General features: G+C 40.3%; 1 protein-coding gene across 4 annotated transcripts in view; it reads right to left on the reverse strand.

The window, feature by feature from the left end:
* CCBE1 (collagen and calcium binding EGF domains 1) overlaps positions 1 to 19,072 on the reverse strand; it is a 311,854-nt gene that overhangs the window by 94,218 nt on the left and 198,564 nt on the right. For all 4 annotated transcript variants that reach the window (XR_010110159.1, XM_055102383.2, XM_008952636.5 and 1 more), the window contains exon 3: positions 113 to 165. Coding sequence is in view for 3 of the 4 variants with exons in the window: in XM_055102383.2 (XP_054958358.1) it covers positions 113 to 165 (53 nt within the window). In the remaining variant the exon portion in view is untranslated. The remainder of the gene's footprint in view (positions 1 to 112; positions 166 to 19,072) is intronic.

Below are 19,072 nucleotides of genomic sequence, written 5' to 3' on the forward strand. Positions count from 1 at the left end.
CACAGATAATCAGACACAGATAACACCTATATTCCATGAACATCTAAAGTTGATAGACTTTGAATGATTAGTTGTGAATAAAGTGAGACAACATCTTTTTTATATTACATACCTTCTGGGATGCATTGTCCAAGAACAAATTTATATCCTTTGCAGCACTTTTTCCTAAGAGACAAACAAACATTTAAAATATAATAATTAGGCTAAAAATAAAATTCTTTTCAGTTATTGTTGTTTGAATGAAATAACTTGTGCCCAGGAAACATTGAGGCATAAAGCAAAGTAGGGGTGAAGTATTTTTAAGGCAATCTGAGATTAAAAGAAAAAATATCAATAATACATGACATTTTCTAATACCGGGATATTCTTTCTGCTACATAATATATGAAATCAACATTTTGAATCCTATGAAATGAAATAATTGACTTAGACTTCAAGATACTTATATTAAGCAATTAAAGGAGTATAGGGCATAAATAGGAAAAGGACCTTTAAGGGTGACCAGGCCTCTCATTCCACAGGCCAAAGAGATACGACTTGTTTATTATAACAATGAATCATAATAACAATACTTGGCTAATTATAACATAATGATTGTTAATTGTAATATAACAATAATTAGGTAGTCAACTATTAAGACCAAGACTGGAACCCAAGCATTCTGATTCTCATTTGAGTGATTTTTTTTTTTAAAACACTTGTACCATATAAGAAACTGAAAGGTACCTAAATGATCTGAATTTAAAATATAGCAAACAGGTCATTACTAACATAAATATTCAATATTTACTCCACTTCAACCAAGCTAATTTAACCAAGTTAACTACCTACTAGAAGAAAAATATTTACACTCTCTGAATGAATACAGCCAGATGCAGGCTCTCCACAACATAACATGTACAAATGTGACCCATTCTCAAAGAGAAGACAATCAATGCTGCAATCTCCAAAATAACCTATATGTTGGAATTATCAGACTTTAAAGTAGCTATTTAACTATGTTCAACTACATAAAGGAAAATATACCTGCAATGAACAAAACAGAAAATCTCAGCAGAGAAACTACTAAAAGAACAAAACAGAAATTATAGAACTGACAAATAGATGTGAAATTTTTAAACATGCTGCTGGATGTGCTTAGCAGAAGAATGGGGGAATGATGCAGGAAATAATTTGTGAATTTGAAAATAAATGAAAATTATCCAATCTGAAGGAAAGAGAAAAAGAGACTTAAAAAAAGGAACAGAGACGTGTGGGCTAATATCAGAGGTCTAAGGTCTGGTACTTGGAGTTGTAGAGGGAGAGGAGACAGTAAATGGAGCAGAAAAATATATTTGAAAAAACAGTGGCTGAAAACCTCCAAAATTGAGTGAAAGACATAAATTTTCAGATTAAAGAAGTTTAGCAAGCCCCAAACGCCTAACTACGCACATACACAATATGCCTAGAGATGTCATAGTCACGCTGCTGAAACCTAAAGAGAAAATCCTGAAAGCAGAGAAAAATTACACATGATATACAGGGAAAGGATGATTTTAATAACCACGAACCTCTCATCAGAAAACCACAGTAACCAGAAGACAGTGATATGACATCCTTTGAGTGCTGAGAAAACAAACTTGTGCAACCCAGAATATCCAGTGAAAATATCCTTCAAGAGTGAAGGTGCAATGAAGACATTTCAGATGTAAAAAAACTAAAAATTCATTACCAGCAGACCTGTGTTAAAGGGAGTTCTTCAGGCTAACAGGAGATGACACTAGAGGGAAATGTACATTTTTAGGAAGGAATGAAGAGCATTATAAACAGTAAATATCTGAGTACATATAAAGAATTTTTAAGTTCTGGATACATGTGCAGCGCGTGCAGGTTACATAGGTATACGCCATGGTGGTTTGCTGCACCCATCAACCTGTCGTCCAGGTTTTAAGCCCTGCATGCATTAGGTATTTGTCCTAATGCTCTCCCTCCCCTTGCTCCCCATCCCTCAACAGGCCCCAGTGTATGATGTTCCCGTCCCTGTGTCCATGTGTTCTCATTGTTCAACTCCCACTTACGAGTGAGAACAAGCGGTTTTCTGTTCCTGTGTTCGTTTGCTGAGTGATGGTTTCCACCTTCATCCATGTCCCTGCAAAGGACATGAACTCATTCTTTTTTATGGCTGCTTAGTATTCCATGGTGTATGCCAGTTAGAATGGCGATCATTAAAAAGTCAGGAAACAACAGATGCTGGAGAGGATGTGGAGAAATAGGAACATTTTTACACTGTTGGTAGGAGTGTAAATTAGTTCAACCATTGTGGAAGATAGTGTGGCAATTCCTCAGGGATCTAGAACCAGAAATACTGTTTGACTCAGCAATCCCATTACTGGGTATATACCCTAAGGATTATAAATCATTCTACTATAAAGATACAGGCACACATAGGTTTATTGCAGCACTATTCACAATAGCAAAGACTTGCTCTGAATTTCTTAAAGCAAAAATAATAACATACATTGTCTTACAAGGTTTATAATGCATGTAGTTGCAATAAATATGACAACTGTAGGAAAAAGTGGCAGTTGGTTAAATGGACCTATATGGTTACAAAGTCTCTACATTTTATGTAAAATAGCACAACCTTGGCATTTCTGCTGGAGCTAATGTTCCCTTTGTCTCATTGTCTCCTGCTTGCATTACTTTCCCCATTCCTTGCTTTCACCACTTCCATCATCATATATGAGAAGCTGAGAATTAACCAGCTTACAGTGGATCTGCAAATCTCAAGAATATACCCCAAGATATTTTGACTATAAAGGTTAAATTACCGTTTTTAAGAAGTATTTTTTTTGTAACTATTAAAGACATAAGATTCAAGGTTATTCCTACTGCAACATCATTCTCGCTCATTTGTGTTTGGGCATGCTTTCTAGGAAGAGAAACTGAGTTAAACGTGGTCTACCAGCTGGGAACTGCACGTCACCTACAGCCTATCATGTCACCTGTGTGAACACACCATTTACACATCATGGTGGAGAAAGGAGCACAAACCACTGATTTGGGAAATTAGACATTATCTGTGTCTTAAAACAAGTTTCAGCTGTGTCAAATAATTAGAACTTTCATGTAGGTTATATAAGGTCTTCTAAGAATTTTGGTACACTTAATTTTTTTCATCACATTTTAATAAAAAATAATTTAAGATCATTATTTTCTACTCTTGCAAATTAGTATAATCTGATTTTATTACAGGTTGAGTAACCCTCATCTGAAATACTTGGGACTAGAAGTGTTCGGATTTCAGATTATTTTGGAGTTTGGCATATTTGCAGAATACCAGCTGAGCATCCCCAGTCCAAAAATCTGAAATCTGAAATGTTTCAATGAGCATTTCTTCTGAAAATGTTTCAAAATTTTGGATTAGGGATGCTCAACCTGTATTGGTCAAATCAATTTGCTGCACTACAATTTGGTCTGCCAGGTAAATTACCACTCCTAGGAGAAACTTAAGTAATCTCTTCCTGAAACAAAATTTATAAAAATTTTATAAAATCCCTAATTAGTTTTATGTGAAATTTTTGAAAAGTTCATACAATTGTTAAAAGTCAAATTTGGTAACAGAAATTCTGAAGCATAACTGGGAACAGCAACTCCACTTCATTCCTCTCCCTGTAACATTTCTCACATGCAATGCAGTGGTGGTAGATATCTTACTTCAAAAGCATATAAAGTATGCTTTCAATATAAAAACAGTGGCATTTGGGATGCTATCAGAACAGACTTGAGTGATACAGCTAAGGTCCCCCTGCCTGTACTGGAATTCCCAGCATAGATTAATTTGACATTTTATGTTAGAAGGAAATCATCCATCCAATTTACCAATATGAATGATGTGTGGCAGTGTCCAGAGTGCTCTTATTAGACATAATTTTCCAACCTCTCAAACCAAATTATAATTTTACATACCAAGAGAAGCCCATGAAGATATAAATTTATGATGAGGTACCAGAAGTACAGGGTCCACCTTTATATTGCATGAAACTTAAACTCTGTCTAGTTTTCCATAGTTTAAAAAAGTTCAAGCTCCTAACAACCAGAAGGAAAACTGGCTTGAGTATTCACTAAAATTTTACGGTTATTACTTACTCCATTACTTGAGGCTGTCCTACAGAAAACTATAAGAGGAAGAAAAGTGTACTAGATGATTTGAAACTCCAGTGATTCATGAGAAAGTTGGATACAAGGGGGAAAAACCCACGTGTTTTTGATACTCAAATCGAACATCACATTTAAACATATGGTTTTATTTGTCTGTTTCTATTTTAATGCTGCATTTAAGATACAACCTCTGAGCTGTTTGATGGCATTTTAAAGTTCATGCAAATCAATATGATCCCTTACAATCTCTCTTTCCACATCCAAGACATTAAACTTGGGCACTGTGACCTTTATGAGCACTTCAAGGGCTTAGGACTGTCCACGCAGTGGAGTGAGAAGCAACCTGTCATTTGCCTTTTCATGAAATCAGATAATGAAGTGATCTGATATGCTTTCAAAAGGCTATGGAACTCCATCAAGAGAAGATCTGAGTTTCAGGATGGGCATGCATCATTTACATACCTGCTTAGCTAAGAATTTCCCCTTTGGGTTTTTTAATTGCATAACTGACCCCAGCTCTCTGCTCAAGGGAAGCAGTTGTGAGATTCCAGTGCGCCCTTCTGTCTTCCCTAGAGTTCCTGGGAATACATTATTTTGCATGTGAAACATCCATCAATCATAAATCACCATTTAAAATAAATAATGACATATTCTGAAGTATTAAAAAAATAAACACTGGTTGCACGTTATACTGTTTCAAAGATTAGTTACAACAGTATTTACGTACAATAAAGTTGAGACAGCCAAAGTGAAATCTTGTTACGCAAGCATGGGCACTTGTTAGATCTAACTACAAACACTGCTGTGTGGTTTTTATCTTTAGAAAAACAAAGATGGGGAAAGCTCGTGTGGATTCTGGGGAGACAATCATTCTTAATACACTTCACGTGTTGTAGCTTGGTTTTCCAAATACAAATACTTTTCTCATTTCTTGGCAAGGGGAAGTGATTAGATGGTTGTTACATAGAAAGGGTGATATCTTGTAATCAAGAAAGTCTGTGGAGTTTCCCCCTGGGTGCCCCTGAGTATTAACACATGTAAAAAAAATAAATAAATAAAAGTTGTGCAGGCAGAAATACAGCCCTCCAGCCAGGAGTGTGTGTGAGCTTTTGGAAGGAAAAACTACATCAGAAAAATGAAGATAACAGAGACTGCATCATCAGACTGTCTGCTGATCATTATGTTAGAGACTAGAAAAGAATTTTAAAAATAACTTCATATAGTATTAGAAGACTAAAAGTGACCATGAAAGGCCAAGTGAATTAGCAGACAAATATTTGCACCCTTGCTGCAATGCAAGGGTACATTTTTCTATTATTTATTTGGGGTTTTCCTTGCATGGCTGCTTATTCATGCGCCAGATATATCAGATATTTATTTATTTATTTATTTATTTATTTATTTATTTATTTATTTATTGAGATGGAGCCTTGCTCTGTTGCACAGGCTAGAATGCAGTGGCATGATCTCGGCTCCCTGCAACCTTTGCCTCCCAGGTACAAGCGATTCTCCTGCATCAGTATCCTGAGTAGCTGGGATTACAGGCACCTGCCACCACACTCAGCTAATTTTCGTATTTTTGGTAGACAGGGTTTCGCCATGTTGGCCATGCTGGTCTCGAACTCCTGACCTCAGGTGATCTGCCCGCCTCGGCCTCCCAAAGTGCTAGGATTACAGGCATGAGCCACCGTGCCCGGCCAGATTTTTTTTTTTTTAATGAGAGAGAAAACTGCATGTTTGAGAGTATTTGAGAGTTCTTGGTGTTAAGGTAATGTGTAACAAATGGAGCATTGGCTTTGGGGTCAACAAATGTGGGCTAGAATTTTGGCTCTGACATTTACAGAGCTAGGGATTGCTTGCGCCTTGCTCCTTGGCCTTGCTCCTTAATCTTGCTGAGCTTCAGACTCCTCATGGACAAAACATGAATAAATAGTATCTGCCTTATGAGATAATTGACAGTATTACAGATAATATAAGAAAGGTGCCTAGCACAGGGCCTGGCTTGCAGTCAGAATATGTTCTAGCTGCAGCTTTGTGAATACAACAAGCAAATGGCAAAAGCAACTCTTCCCAGTTGCTTTCATCTTATGACTCATCTCTTTCTTTCCACCTCTTATTTAATGGCTGACAAATCTTTTCTTCTACAAACAAAATAGGGGAAGAAATAGGGGGAAGAAAAGTAGGGGGAGAAATTTTTGATTTCAAGAGGCCGGAAAAGAAATGTTATATTGCTTTCTTCTTTTACAAGTTAACCTCAAATAATGAAAACCAGAAATAAAAATGCAAGCCCCACACCCTATGGATTTAGGAGACTTCTCTAACCCTGAAACACAATGTATGAACATGGCAAGAGGATTGTGCAGGGTGGAATAACTTCATACCTGGGAGGCTCCAGGGGTGGCTACCGTGGAGAAGCCAGCCAGCCCTCCCTGCAGAACCTCAGCAAGGCTTAGAAACCAGAAGCACCAGCTATTAAGGAAAGTGGAGACCAGGGTGCAGCAAGATGATCTCCAAGTCTGGTAAGAAGGAAGACTTCCATCTTTCTCCCCAACCCCAAAGCAAGCAGCCCCTATCATTTTCCTACTGCAACAAGAAGCAAGAGGTATATTCTTTTGGAAAACTATACCCAAATAAAACAAGGAAACCCCAAACCTACCTATTTATTTATTTACGTGTAAGCTTGTTATTACCAAATCTCAGTGACAATATTAAGAGAATCATAAAAAGCATATCCAAGAAACTCCAGACTCTGGGCTACCAAGCCAGAGAGCTGAGTAGAACCTGCCCTCTAGTAGATAATCCTGGTCAGGCACACAGAAGTCCCAAATGTTTTTAAAGAACCTCTTCAATTTAATATTTCATTCCAAAGCAACGAGCTCCTTCTGATGAAGGCTTCTAAAGGCACACTAGATGGTGGCTTCCTCGCACTGTCAACTACTCAGGCCTAAATGGAGACTTCCGAGACATAAAAACCGGAGAACCCAATCTGCATAATTTTCATCATTCCAGCCACACTGTGGCATGCCTAAGAAGGGAGTCTAGAAGAGATTTTTTTTGCCAGAAAGTACAGAGAACATGATCCCCTGGGGCTAATTTTAAAAGGCTGAGGGTTTAAAAGTGGTCCTGAATTTTTTTGCAAAGTTCTTTAGTATGAGGAATCTTTCTTTTCAATGTTCTTCCCTTGCTGAAATCTTTATTGAGCTTTGCATGACTTTGTGTGAACTACTAGAATTCCTTTTACACTACATCCCCCAAGAACAGAACTGAATAAAATCAGTCTCACATCTGAGCATGCTTGGTTCCAGCCTTTTAGCCAGAAAGACTGCTCCTCCCAGGCAAATGTAAGAGTATCATGGTCACTACAGCAACCACTAAGATAAAACTAAAAACAAAATCCCCCTCCACCCACCACCAACAAAACCTGCCTATTTGTTCATCTACATGTAAGCTTGTTATTACCAAATCTCAGTGGCAGTATTAAGAGAATCACAAAAAGCTTGTTAGGCATAACTTGCTAACATGTACAATTACTGATGGTCAAGATCAAATGAGAAAAACAATATAGTGACACCTGAAAAAAATTAAACATAGAATTACCATATAATCCAATAACTCCACTAATGGATATGTAGTCAAGAGAATTGAAAGCAGGGACTCAAACAGATATTTGTACACCAATGATCATAGCAGCATTACTCACAGTAGCCAGAAGGTAGACACATCCCAATGTCCATCAATAGATGAACGGATAAAGAGGTGGTACATACGTACAATGGAATGCAGTTCAGCCTTAAAAAGGAAATTCTGATGCATGCTACAACATGGATGAACCTTGAAGACATTATGCTAAGTGAAATAAGCCCAACACAAAAGGAGAAATACGGCATGATTCCACTTATATGAGGTACCTAGAGTATCCAAATTCAAAGAGACAGAAAGTGGAAGGGTGGTTGCCAGGGACTGTAAAGAGGGAGTTAGTAGGAAGTTACTGGGTAATGGATACAGAGTTTCAGTTTGGGAAGATGAAAAATTCTGGAGACGGATGGTGGTGATGGATGCAGAACAATGTGAAAGTATTTAATGCCCCTGAATTTTACACCTAAAGTGGTTAAAATGGTAAAATGTACAGTTATTTTTGCCACACACACATACACGCAACAATTAAGTGAAGAAGTAATTCAGTTGAAGTAATTCCTCTAATCATTAAAACCCTGGTCATGGTATCATCTGGGTTTTAACTGCTCAAATTACAGAAAAGTAAAAGGTATATGTGGGAGAGTTATTAAATGGGGCTAAGGTAACAACCAGAAGGTACTCATTCCAACAAGGCCGCAAGCGATGATCTTTTCATAAATTAATCAAATACCTCCTCAAAAACCAGAAGACCTGGAAGTCTGGGCACTGGGCCTTGGGAATGTACTCCCCAGGTGAGAATCCGGGCTCTGCTGCTTGCCGGCTTCAGTCCTTAGATAACTGACATTAAGTTCTTCTAACTCAATTTCCTCATCTGTAAAAGGGGATAGTAACACTATCCACTCCACAAGCTTGGGGTGAGGGTTACATGAGTTTAAAGGCATCAAGAGCTTGGTAAGCGCTGGCATGCATCAAGCCCAACAGCAAATGTAAAAAGACATCTGCTGTTTTTCCTGTTGTGTCTCCCCCACTGAGCCCACCTGAAGGACACTGAGTGCTGCAAGCAGGGACATCAGGACACAAGGAGCCCCTGCTATAGTCTAACTCCCACAGGCCTGGCTTGAAGTGAAAAGCTGCCAGTCCTCAGTGACAGTAAAACAGGGACCAGGGTCTCAACCATATGTGTTACCACGTTCACTCCTGCTCAAAGACACAATAATTTTACTGGCTAGAAAGAGAAGTGAAACCTCTTAGGCTGCTGAAGCATTTGACGTCTTATGATCAATGCGATATCCATCTCAATGATTAAAGGCATATGATTGGTTCTCTGTTTACTGAAAGCAGGCCCAGAACTTATAGATGTCAACAGCAGCACACACTACAAGGCTGAGAACATGCGTGCTGGTTCTGACAGTCCTCTCTATCTCCCTGGCATATCAGTGTGCTTCAGACCCACAGGGTCAATGTCCTCAGCAGACACAGACACTCAGATGGCCAGAGCCCCAAGGGGCTTTGGAGACAAGAACCCTGGAATGATTAACTTTCTTTTTTTTCTTCTTTTTATTTATTTATTTTTTTGAGATGGACTCTCGCTCTGTTACCCATGCTGGAGTGCAGTGGTACAATCGCAGCTCACTGCAACCTCTACCTCCTGGGTTCAAGTGATTCTCCTGCCTCAGTCTCCCAAGTAGCTGGGATTACTGGGATGTGCCACCATACCCACATAATTTTGTATTTTTAGTAGAGACGGGGTTTTGCCATGTTGGCCAGGCTGGTCTCGAACTCCTGACATCAAGTGATCTGTATGCCTCGGCTTCCCAAAGTGCTGGGATTACAGACGTGAGCCACTGCGCCCAGCCCTGATTAACTTTCTCTTGGCAACTAAGTCGGTGCTACACACTCCACCTCTCTTTGAACCCAGTCTTCGCTCTTTCTTTATCTCCCTAAATGAATTTTCTACCTTGTCAACCCTCATTATCTTGCTTGCTGGCTGCCTTTGCCTTAGTTCAAATGAGAAGAAGATCATCACTAAAACATAAGGAAAAAATGTAACAAATTAAAAAAGGTAGGCTTGATATTACCTTTGTAAAAAATAAAATATGATTATATTGTACATGTATATACTTATATACGCATAAGGAGTTTTTTTTTTTTTTTTGAGATGGAGTTTCCTTTTGTCGCCCAGGCTGGAGTGCAGTGGCGTGATCTTGGCTCACTGCAACCTCCACCTCCCAGGTTCAAGTGATTCTCCTGCCCCATCCTCCTAGGTAGCTGGGATTACAAGTGCCCACCACCATGCCCAGCTAATTTTTTGTATTTTTAGTAGAGACGGGGTTTCGCCATGTTGGGCAGGCTCGTCTCGAACTGCTGACCTCAGGTGATCTGCCTGCCTTGGCCTCCCAAAGTGCTGGGATTACAGGCGTGAGCCACCACACTCAGCCGAGATACTTATTTTTACATAACAAAATAAAGGCTAGTTTGGAGATTCACCAAGGTATTCACAAGTGGTTCTCTTTATGCAGGTGCGAGACAGGATATTCCCTTTTTGCATATTTTCTGAATTTTCTATAATGAGCATGAATTGATTTTGTAAGAAAAAATAAAGGAAATAATAAAATAATCATTATTTTTCAAAGTCTTTTGGTTTATTTCTAATGCCAGGCTTGGCAATGGCTTCAGAAACTTCTGGTTTTGAAACTGGGTAAGGAATGATGTTCATGAATGCATGTTTGGCACGACTACATACAGGCATGTCTGCGCCAATCACGATTCACTTCGCCAACCCAAAACAGCAACATTTTAAACAAAGTCATTGTTGTGACCAGCTATGTTTTAACCAAACAGCTTTTGACCAAGTCACCTGGAGCCAACATATGGTAATTATTAAGAAACTGCTTTAGGAAACCATAGTATCATTTAGTAGGATATTCATTAATTTTACTTTTTTCACCTAAAATTACTGGCTTACTAGAGGTTTACTTTACATAAGATTTTAATGGAACAATTTTCTCCTTTGTAAGACATGTTTAAACCAACAAATCTCTGCTCTCGTTTATTTCCATGGTGGCTAATTTTTGGAAGCACTGATGACTGTGACTCTTACTCTGGAGGTCATCGTCAGGAGACAGCGCATGAAAGACTATTCCTTGGCAGCAATGTGGTTCACTGCGAACAGTAACAATTGTGGGATCCAACATCCAAAGACCTGGGCATTTATTTATTTTGATTTTATCCTTAGCTCTCTGAGCATTTTAGGAATACCTGAATGACTATTAGTAATGCTACAATGGCATTTATCAAGCAAATCATAGCTTCAAGCATTAGCATGATACACGATAAACTGACCAATATAACAAAAATTGTTCACTCGTTACCAAGCATCCCGGAAAGTTTCTGAACTGTCCCCTTGCCGCCTCGCCCTCTCACCCTGTAAATTTTCTCTGCAAGTCTGCCATTGCTCCCCCACCTTTTTCCCTTCCTCACAGGGTGGATCCATTTGTAGGGTTTATACCCTCACCTTACTGTTCATGGCTCCCTCCTAAGCTGCAAATGTGGGCATTTTAATTGCCTTCATTTTTCTTGCCTGTATTTCTAAGTTTGTTTAAATAATTATTACATTGTTACTGTTGAAATGAGAAAACATTATATTTTGAAACTAATAGAAAAAATAAAAATGGCCAGCTGTGGTGACTTATGCCTGGAATTCCAGCATTTTGGGAAGCCAAGGCGGGCAGATCACCTGAGCTCAGGAGTTCAAGACCTGCCTGGGCAACATGGCAAAATCCCATCTCTACCAAAAATACAAAAATCAGCTGGGTGTGGTGGCACATGCCTGTAGTCCCAGCTACTCGGGAGGCTGAGGCAGGAGAATCACTTGAGCCCAGTAGGTGGAGATTGCAGTGGAGCCGAGATTGCACCACTGGACTCCAACCTGAACGGCAGCGTGAGACTCTGTCTCCAAACAAACAAACAAACAAACAAAACGTTTCATGGTCTATTCCCCAGCTAAGGTGGAAAAGAAAAGCATTCTGGAGGGCACTTTGGGAGGCCGAGGCGAGTGGATTGCCTGACCTCAGGAGTTCGAGACCAGCCTGGGCAACACGGTGAAACCCTGTCTCTACTAAAATACAAAAAATTAGCCAGGTATGGTGGCATGCGCCTGTAATCCCAGCTACTCGGGAGACTGAGGCAGTAGAATCATTTGAACCTGGAAGCGGGAGGTTGCAGTGGGCCAAGATTGTGCCACTGCACTCCAGCCTGGGCAACAGAGTGAGACTCTGTCTCAAAAAAAAAAAAAAAAAAAAAAGAAAAGAAAAGCATTCTTGGTGTATGTAGCCAGAGGTCTATGGCAAATAATCCACATGCATATTTTAAAATATTGCCTTCTTTTTTTTTTTTCCCTCTGGTAGAAGCCCCAAATTACCTACAACAGCTGCGTTTTCAGGTCACTAGTGTGACAGAGCCGTTTTCCCATATCTGCTATTCCCTTTTATCTATGGTAACCGAAATCCAAATTACAGCTGGGCACATAACCACCCAGAATTAAGGTAACATTTCCCAGCCTCTCATCCCACCAGGTATGGTCTTATGGATTAGACTGACCAACAGGATGTGACTGACTGATGGTGGGCAACTTCCAGGCAGTGCCCTTAAACAGATGGGACACATGCCCTCCCTCCTTCCCCTTCTCCTTCCCATGAGTGGGAATGTGATTGCGGAGGTGATGAGCCATTTTGGACAATGTGACGTCAATGCCCTAGTGATGTGGATCAATACACAAGAAACCTGTGTCCGTGACACCACTCAGTTGTGCGTAAGAGAAAAATATTTCCATCTTATTTAAGCTGTTGTTTTTGGTTTCAATTACAGAAGCCCAATACACATCCAAAGCCAAAATGACAGAAGGAAATGGAAGAAAGGCCACTGAAATGCAGAGTCAGTGCACCTAAAGAGGCCCAGAGAAGATGTGGCCTTTATTTTGCCCCAGTAACAACTGTGCATGGAGCCCTTGACGCTTACAGAATGCTGACCCTTGAAGTGTAAATGTCTAGAGCCTTCCTTGTAAATTACCCAATGTGAAAGGAGGCTCTGCTTGGACAGGGCTGTGATCCTTCCTCCCACCACACTGTGGGCAGTTCCAGTGGCGCTCAGCCTTTCTGCTGCAGTTCACTGTATAAATGTGGCATTTCCAGGGAGATAGATCAGTACAGGAATCTGTAAATACAATTTGCTGATTCCAAGTTTTGTCTGCAGGTCAGTCACTTGAGAAATTAATGGGACAGTCTTAAAGGAGAGAGTTTCACTTGTAATGACTTTGAGAAGACAAAAAGGGAAGTGATCTGAGATAGTCTTTCTTAGGTTAATAAATCATGATGTGACAGATCCCATTCCTCACATGCATAAAATCCTCAAGGACAATGAAATACAATGGACATTAATTCAGGCCTAAGTCACTGGAAGGAGAAATTCATGTAACACCGAAAGTAGGATTTCTACTTTAAATCATTTACAGATGAGAGGAGGAACCTTCTATTTGTTTTAAATTCTGAACTTCACAGTGACCCAATATCACAGTAAAAATTTCTATTCCGATCAGTTAAAAACTGGAAATATTAAGTTTGACTTAAAGAAGAACTTAGTATATACCAAGATAAGCATTTTCCATAGATTATTTAATTCTCATAAAAACTTCTTTTTTTAACAGGTGAGAAGCTGGAGCATAGAGCACTTCACTTGTTAAAATTAGTAGCTAAGCCAGGACATGAGCCCAGGCTGCTGGGCTCCAGAGCCCACCTCTTCCCTGAACTGTGTGTTACAGGAGACACAGATTATTAAGATTTACATTTGGTAAACGAGCAATGTGGGAGAAATGTTTATGCTTAGTGGTATGGTTTGACTGTGTCCCCATCCAAATCTCATCTCAAATTGCATCTCCCACAATTCCCACATGTCATAGGAGGAACCCAGTAAAAGCTAATTGAATCATGAGGATAGGTCTTTCCCATGCTATTATAGTAATAGTGAATAAATCCCATGAGATCTGATGATTTTTTAAAAACAGGAGTTTCCCTGCACAAGCTCTCTCTCTTTGCCTGCCGCCATCCATGTAAGATGTGACTTGTTCCTCCTTGCCTTCCACCATGATTGTGAGGCCTCCCCAGCCATGTGGAACTGTAAGTCCATCAAACCTTTTTCTTCCCAGTCTCGGGAAGCAGCATGAAAATGGACTAACACACCTGGCTAGGGACACACAAGACAGAGCAATACAAGCTACGTAACAGAAGTGTAATGTGTCCTCTCAGTACAGAGGATAAACTCAATTTCAGGAGCCAGGGAAATACATAGGTTGGAGTTGCCTCTGCCCTAGAAAGATATACATAAGGGGCACCCATCCTCATTCACTACCAGCCCTGCCCCTCCAGGGTGGCCCAAATCCACTTTCTCTGTTGTGCAAGCACAGCTTTCCTCTGGGGAATAATTTTCTCCGTCCTTGGTTCAGATGATCCTTAGACAACCTTTAGGATGTCTCTCCCAGACCTGAACCTAATTTAATCTGTAGGGCATAAGAGGCTGGAAATAAAAGACTACAGATAGACTCGTTAAAAAGGCTACTAAAATATTTCAGCCTAGAGATAAGAGCATGGAGTTGAAAAATGAGGACAGATTTTTTTTTTTTTAATGTTGGGGTTAAAATCTGTAAGACTTCCTAACGCACTGGATATACAGAATAAAAAAATCAGAGAAGTCCAAGACTAGAGATTTATTTTTGTAGAGCTGCCTGGGGGATGAGGTTGCCATGAATGAATATGAGTTAAATCAGAAGAGAGCTAATTACAAAAGATTTTTACAGCACAGAGTTGGGGATGACTAGAAGGTATTACATTCAGTTTGAACATGCTGCTTAATATGTTTTAGGCTATAGGAAGCTCAAGGGCAAGGCAGGGCATGGAGCTCTAGCGACGACCTGCAGCATGGCAGATGAAGCCAACAGTGGATAAATGCACCCAGGGAGGGGGCCAGGTGCTGTGGCTCACGCCTGTAATCCTAGCACTTTGGGAGGCCAAGGCAGGCAGATCACTTGAGGCCAGGAGTCTGAGACCAGCCTGGCCAACATGGTGAAACCCTGTCTCTACTAAAAATACAAAAATTAGCCAGGCATGTTGTCCCAGTTACTTGTGGGGCTGAAGCAGGATAATCGCTTGAATCTGGGGGGCGAAGGTTGCAGTGAGCCCGAGATCACACCACTGCACTCCAGTCTGGGGCAACAGGTAAGATCTGTCTTAAAATAATTCCTTCTAGCTCATGTTTCTTTTTTTCCCCTGAGGATGGAGGTGTACTTTTTTTGACCTATACTTTTTCTCTGAAAAAAAAAATAGCCATTCATGGAACATTTCACACTTTCATATAACAATTACATAACTGTGATTAACATGGTTAATCACCGTTTATGTACTTTGGATAATTGGTTTGGATAATTATTCAGACCCAGAGAATTCTTGAGCAAGGGAAGACCTTAACAGTCAAGTCCAGGGCCTCTTTTTTTTTTTTTTTTTCCCAGAGCAGGAAACAGAGGTTCAAAATAGGAAAGTGATTTGTTCAGGTTCAGACAGCCAGTTTGTTGGCATCCTTGACATCACTTCCCTGACTAGCTCTTCCCTTTTTAACTCTCTGGCTTCTTTACTGTGCCCAGTTAGGCCACGTGGACATCTCCCCAGCCATGTCCTTGGCCCACGCCATCCCTGGGTGCTTGCCTTTTTTTTTTTTTTTTTTTTTAAGAAACTTGTCTTGGTCATTCCACACATTGGTATATGCGAGCGGCTATGACTTGGAAGTGTTTTTGCAAACACGTGGAAAAGGAAGATGACCCTCTGATGTGCCTTTAGATGTGGCACGCACAGTAAGTTCGGTATGACAGCCCAAGATGTACGAGGGGGCACTGCAGCCGCCCTGGTTCTCCAGGCACCTGCCGCTCTCGGGTGGTAATGACCTCTGGACAAACCTACACAAGTGGTGGTTCTCAAAGAGTAGATCACACTCTGGTCAACACGTGACTAAACTCAACCAGGATTTCCAAGGCCCAAGAAGAGATGTTCCTGGTGTAGGGTGTACTCTTTTAAAACAACTTAGGCTCTCTGATAGTGGAAGCATTGTTTAATTAGAAGAGAGAAACTACCCCATCTCTATATTGAGTCCTATGGAGTTTGTCACTTATCATAATTTTTTTTCCTTTTTGCAAATTTTAAGAGATAGTGCCTTGGTGTCTTAAGTCTGATCCCTGATAATTACAGCTTCAGTCTCTGTGATAAGGGTGGCTCTGTAGAGAATATCTTATGGGTTACAGGAGGCTATACAGATGTCTACCATTGTACATCCACACTGTGTCTCCTCTAATTGACCATGAACACCTAGAAGGCAGGGGTTGAGTCTCCGCTATCTTGAGCACTTAGCCCAGTGTCTGACAAATCACACATGCTCAACATGTTTTTCCTGAAGTTGGCAAGAATTCTCTCCTTGGGAAGAACCTATCCAAGATATTATTTATAAAAATAAGTGTCATAATTTTCTCTTTGTATCTTCTCCAGTCTCTCATTCTTCCTGCCTGTCTCCTTTGCTGTATTACAGGGTATAGAAGGAATTAGGGATTGACAGGAGCAAAGGACAGACTCAAAACAGTGCCTGGCATGTGGTGTAACCTCAGTCATGTTTCTTGTATAAAACAGTGACAGATCCATCACCTTTACCATCTTCTGCCTAATGGGACTGAAAATATTCAACTTTATTTGGAGTAAATACCATTCACTCTGTTTGTGATGAAGAACTGGGAGACTCAGGCAGTCCAGGCAAGATGTCCAAGATCCAGAATCCAGGGGCTGCTCGGCAACTCAGCCACCTTGTCCAGCTAAGCAGCCGACCTAGGACATCCATTTTGTATCCCTGCTGAGTGGTCACATAAGCTTCTATGTTCAAGAGGCCTGACTGAATCAGAATCATTAACAAGTATAAAATGTGGAGACGTCACATGGTATGGTGGTTATAGGCAGCTGTTTTAAAGACAGGCAGACCTGAGTTTAGGGCTTGATTCTACCACTTACTCATTTTGATGAATTGATGTAAGTTATATATGAGCTTACATTTTAATTTTTTCTTTGGCAAGATGGTATCTCAATATGTACCTTGTGGAGTTATTTTGAACATTAAATGAGATACGTAAAGTACCTAGTATAGCACCTAGTATATAATACATGTCCACTGAACAGTAGTAATGATAGTAATAGTAGCTATTATTATCATCTCCTGTCTTCGCTCAATACAGGGGTTTAAGTATATATTAAATGAATGTTTATAATAGTTACGATGAAGCTCTGTGAAATACTCGGAAGCCAAACAGAATCAAGTGATAATTGAATGCTGACCCTGAGCAACTCACTGATAGATGCCGTGGGGGAAGTAGAAAGAGTTATAAGGTAAGAAGAACTCATGGTATCACTGAGCACAGATCATACTGAGTAATATACTGAGCAAAGAACATAAGTGTCTAACAACATCACGCCCTTTAAAAAGAAAATACCCAAGACATCAAAAAGCACTCAGCCCATCAAAAATTACCATAAAATAGAGCAGGGCCAGCTTGGCCTGGTTTGAGGCATCTTTGTACAGTGTGATTTGGATTTCACAGAATAGATAAGGCCACTTAGGGCAGAGAGAAGGCCCACAGAAAAGCATGCAGAGGCTCTGGTTATCTCGGCCTAGGGACACTGCAGTATTCGATCTTTTTGTTATGTGGTGACAAACACCAGTGCTTTATTAACTAGAACCTCCAACCGCCCAGGTACCCCTCAAACCAGTGGTGTCCATCACTTCCTGTGGTCCACAGGCCCTTCCTAAGGAAAACTGCCCAGCCCGCAGTCCTCCTAATGGGGTCACTGGGATGGTCTGACTTTGTACCATGAGGCAACGCTCCTGCCCCTCCAGGTTAAAAAGACAGAGAGGGGTATCTCCCAGCCAATCCAGCCACCTCTGCCAGGACAAATCCATGTGCCAGATCAATTATAAACCCTGTCCAGGGCTCTAAACAAACATGAACCCTGTGGATCATGCTGGCTGACTGGTCGTTAAGATAGGGTCTGGAGAGACCAGAGTAAGCCAATAATGCAAGTGAGAAGAGGACATCAGCACTGGTGATTCTCCTGAGAGGAGATGCCATGAGGGAGGCACCACGCCTAGGACTGCCTCATTTTCTGCCAGCTCCTCACGTTCTAACTCCAGGTGTCCCCATTACCACTTCCTTCACTATGGAGATTCATGTGGCATTTCTGTTCTTTGCAACCAAGATCTTTTTTTTTTTTTTGTCCAGTTATACTGGTGACAAAAGATACAATTTTGAAACAATTGCATTAATTTGATAAATTATACAATTTGATACAATTTTGAGAAATAATAATAGTAGAAAGGGCTTTGATTTGGGTGTTAATCAGAGTTTCCATGAATGTGTTTTATCAAAAGCTCAAATTTCTGTTTTGCAGACAGAAGTCCTTCATAAATGGTTCAAATGTAAACTTTTTTATTACCCTGTAGATTCAGTCCATACCATATTGAGACTTGCATTCTAACAGTAACAGCTGAATTTCTATGCATTTTATGGAATTAGTGAATTATTTACTGGTAACCTTAAAGAGTTGGAGCTTGAGTTTAAGCAACAAGAAACCATCTGTACCAGACAGAGCAAAGCAGGCAAGAGTAAGAAAATGTTTCATAAACATGAGCTTGCTCTAAATAGCAGAAGTTTTAGTGTTGTAGGCAACGTTAGTGCATAATTCATTTTCCGTGCCTTGTTGCTTTCTGTCTGTCTGGCTTTTTCTGAGGTCTGTGCCCAGCCAAAAAAAGAGAAATCCATTTGTGGGTTCCATGAGAGAGAAGTGATAAGATTGATAAACAGATGCATTTCTATTTCATGTGGTTGGCCATTCCTTTCAGTTATATTATTAACTGACCCACCTCCCTCAGATCTTTGAAATGCTTTTTAATCTGGTCTCCTGATAAACCCTAAGGCCAAGTGGCTCTCGGAATTTGGAGAGAACAGTTTTTCCTCCCTGTCCTGACTATGGCATTTAAGATAAAGAGCAAATAGTGCCATGTGATTAAATAACATATGTAACCTTGAAAACTTGCCATAGTGGTTTCAGTGTCATTTACTCATACATCCTAAGCACTGCTAGAAAGTCCAGTGATAAAGGATTCCTTCATTTAATTCCAGGGAACAGTCAAGCAAGAGCCCACGAAAGAAATGGACACCATAAGA

The sequence above is a fragment of the Pan paniscus genome, chromosome 17 (assembly GCF_029289425.2).
Source record: "Pan paniscus chromosome 17, NHGRI_mPanPan1-v2.0_pri, whole genome shotgun sequence".
NCBI classification, from domain to species: Eukaryota; Metazoa; Chordata; class Mammalia; order Primates; family Hominidae; genus Pan; species Pan paniscus.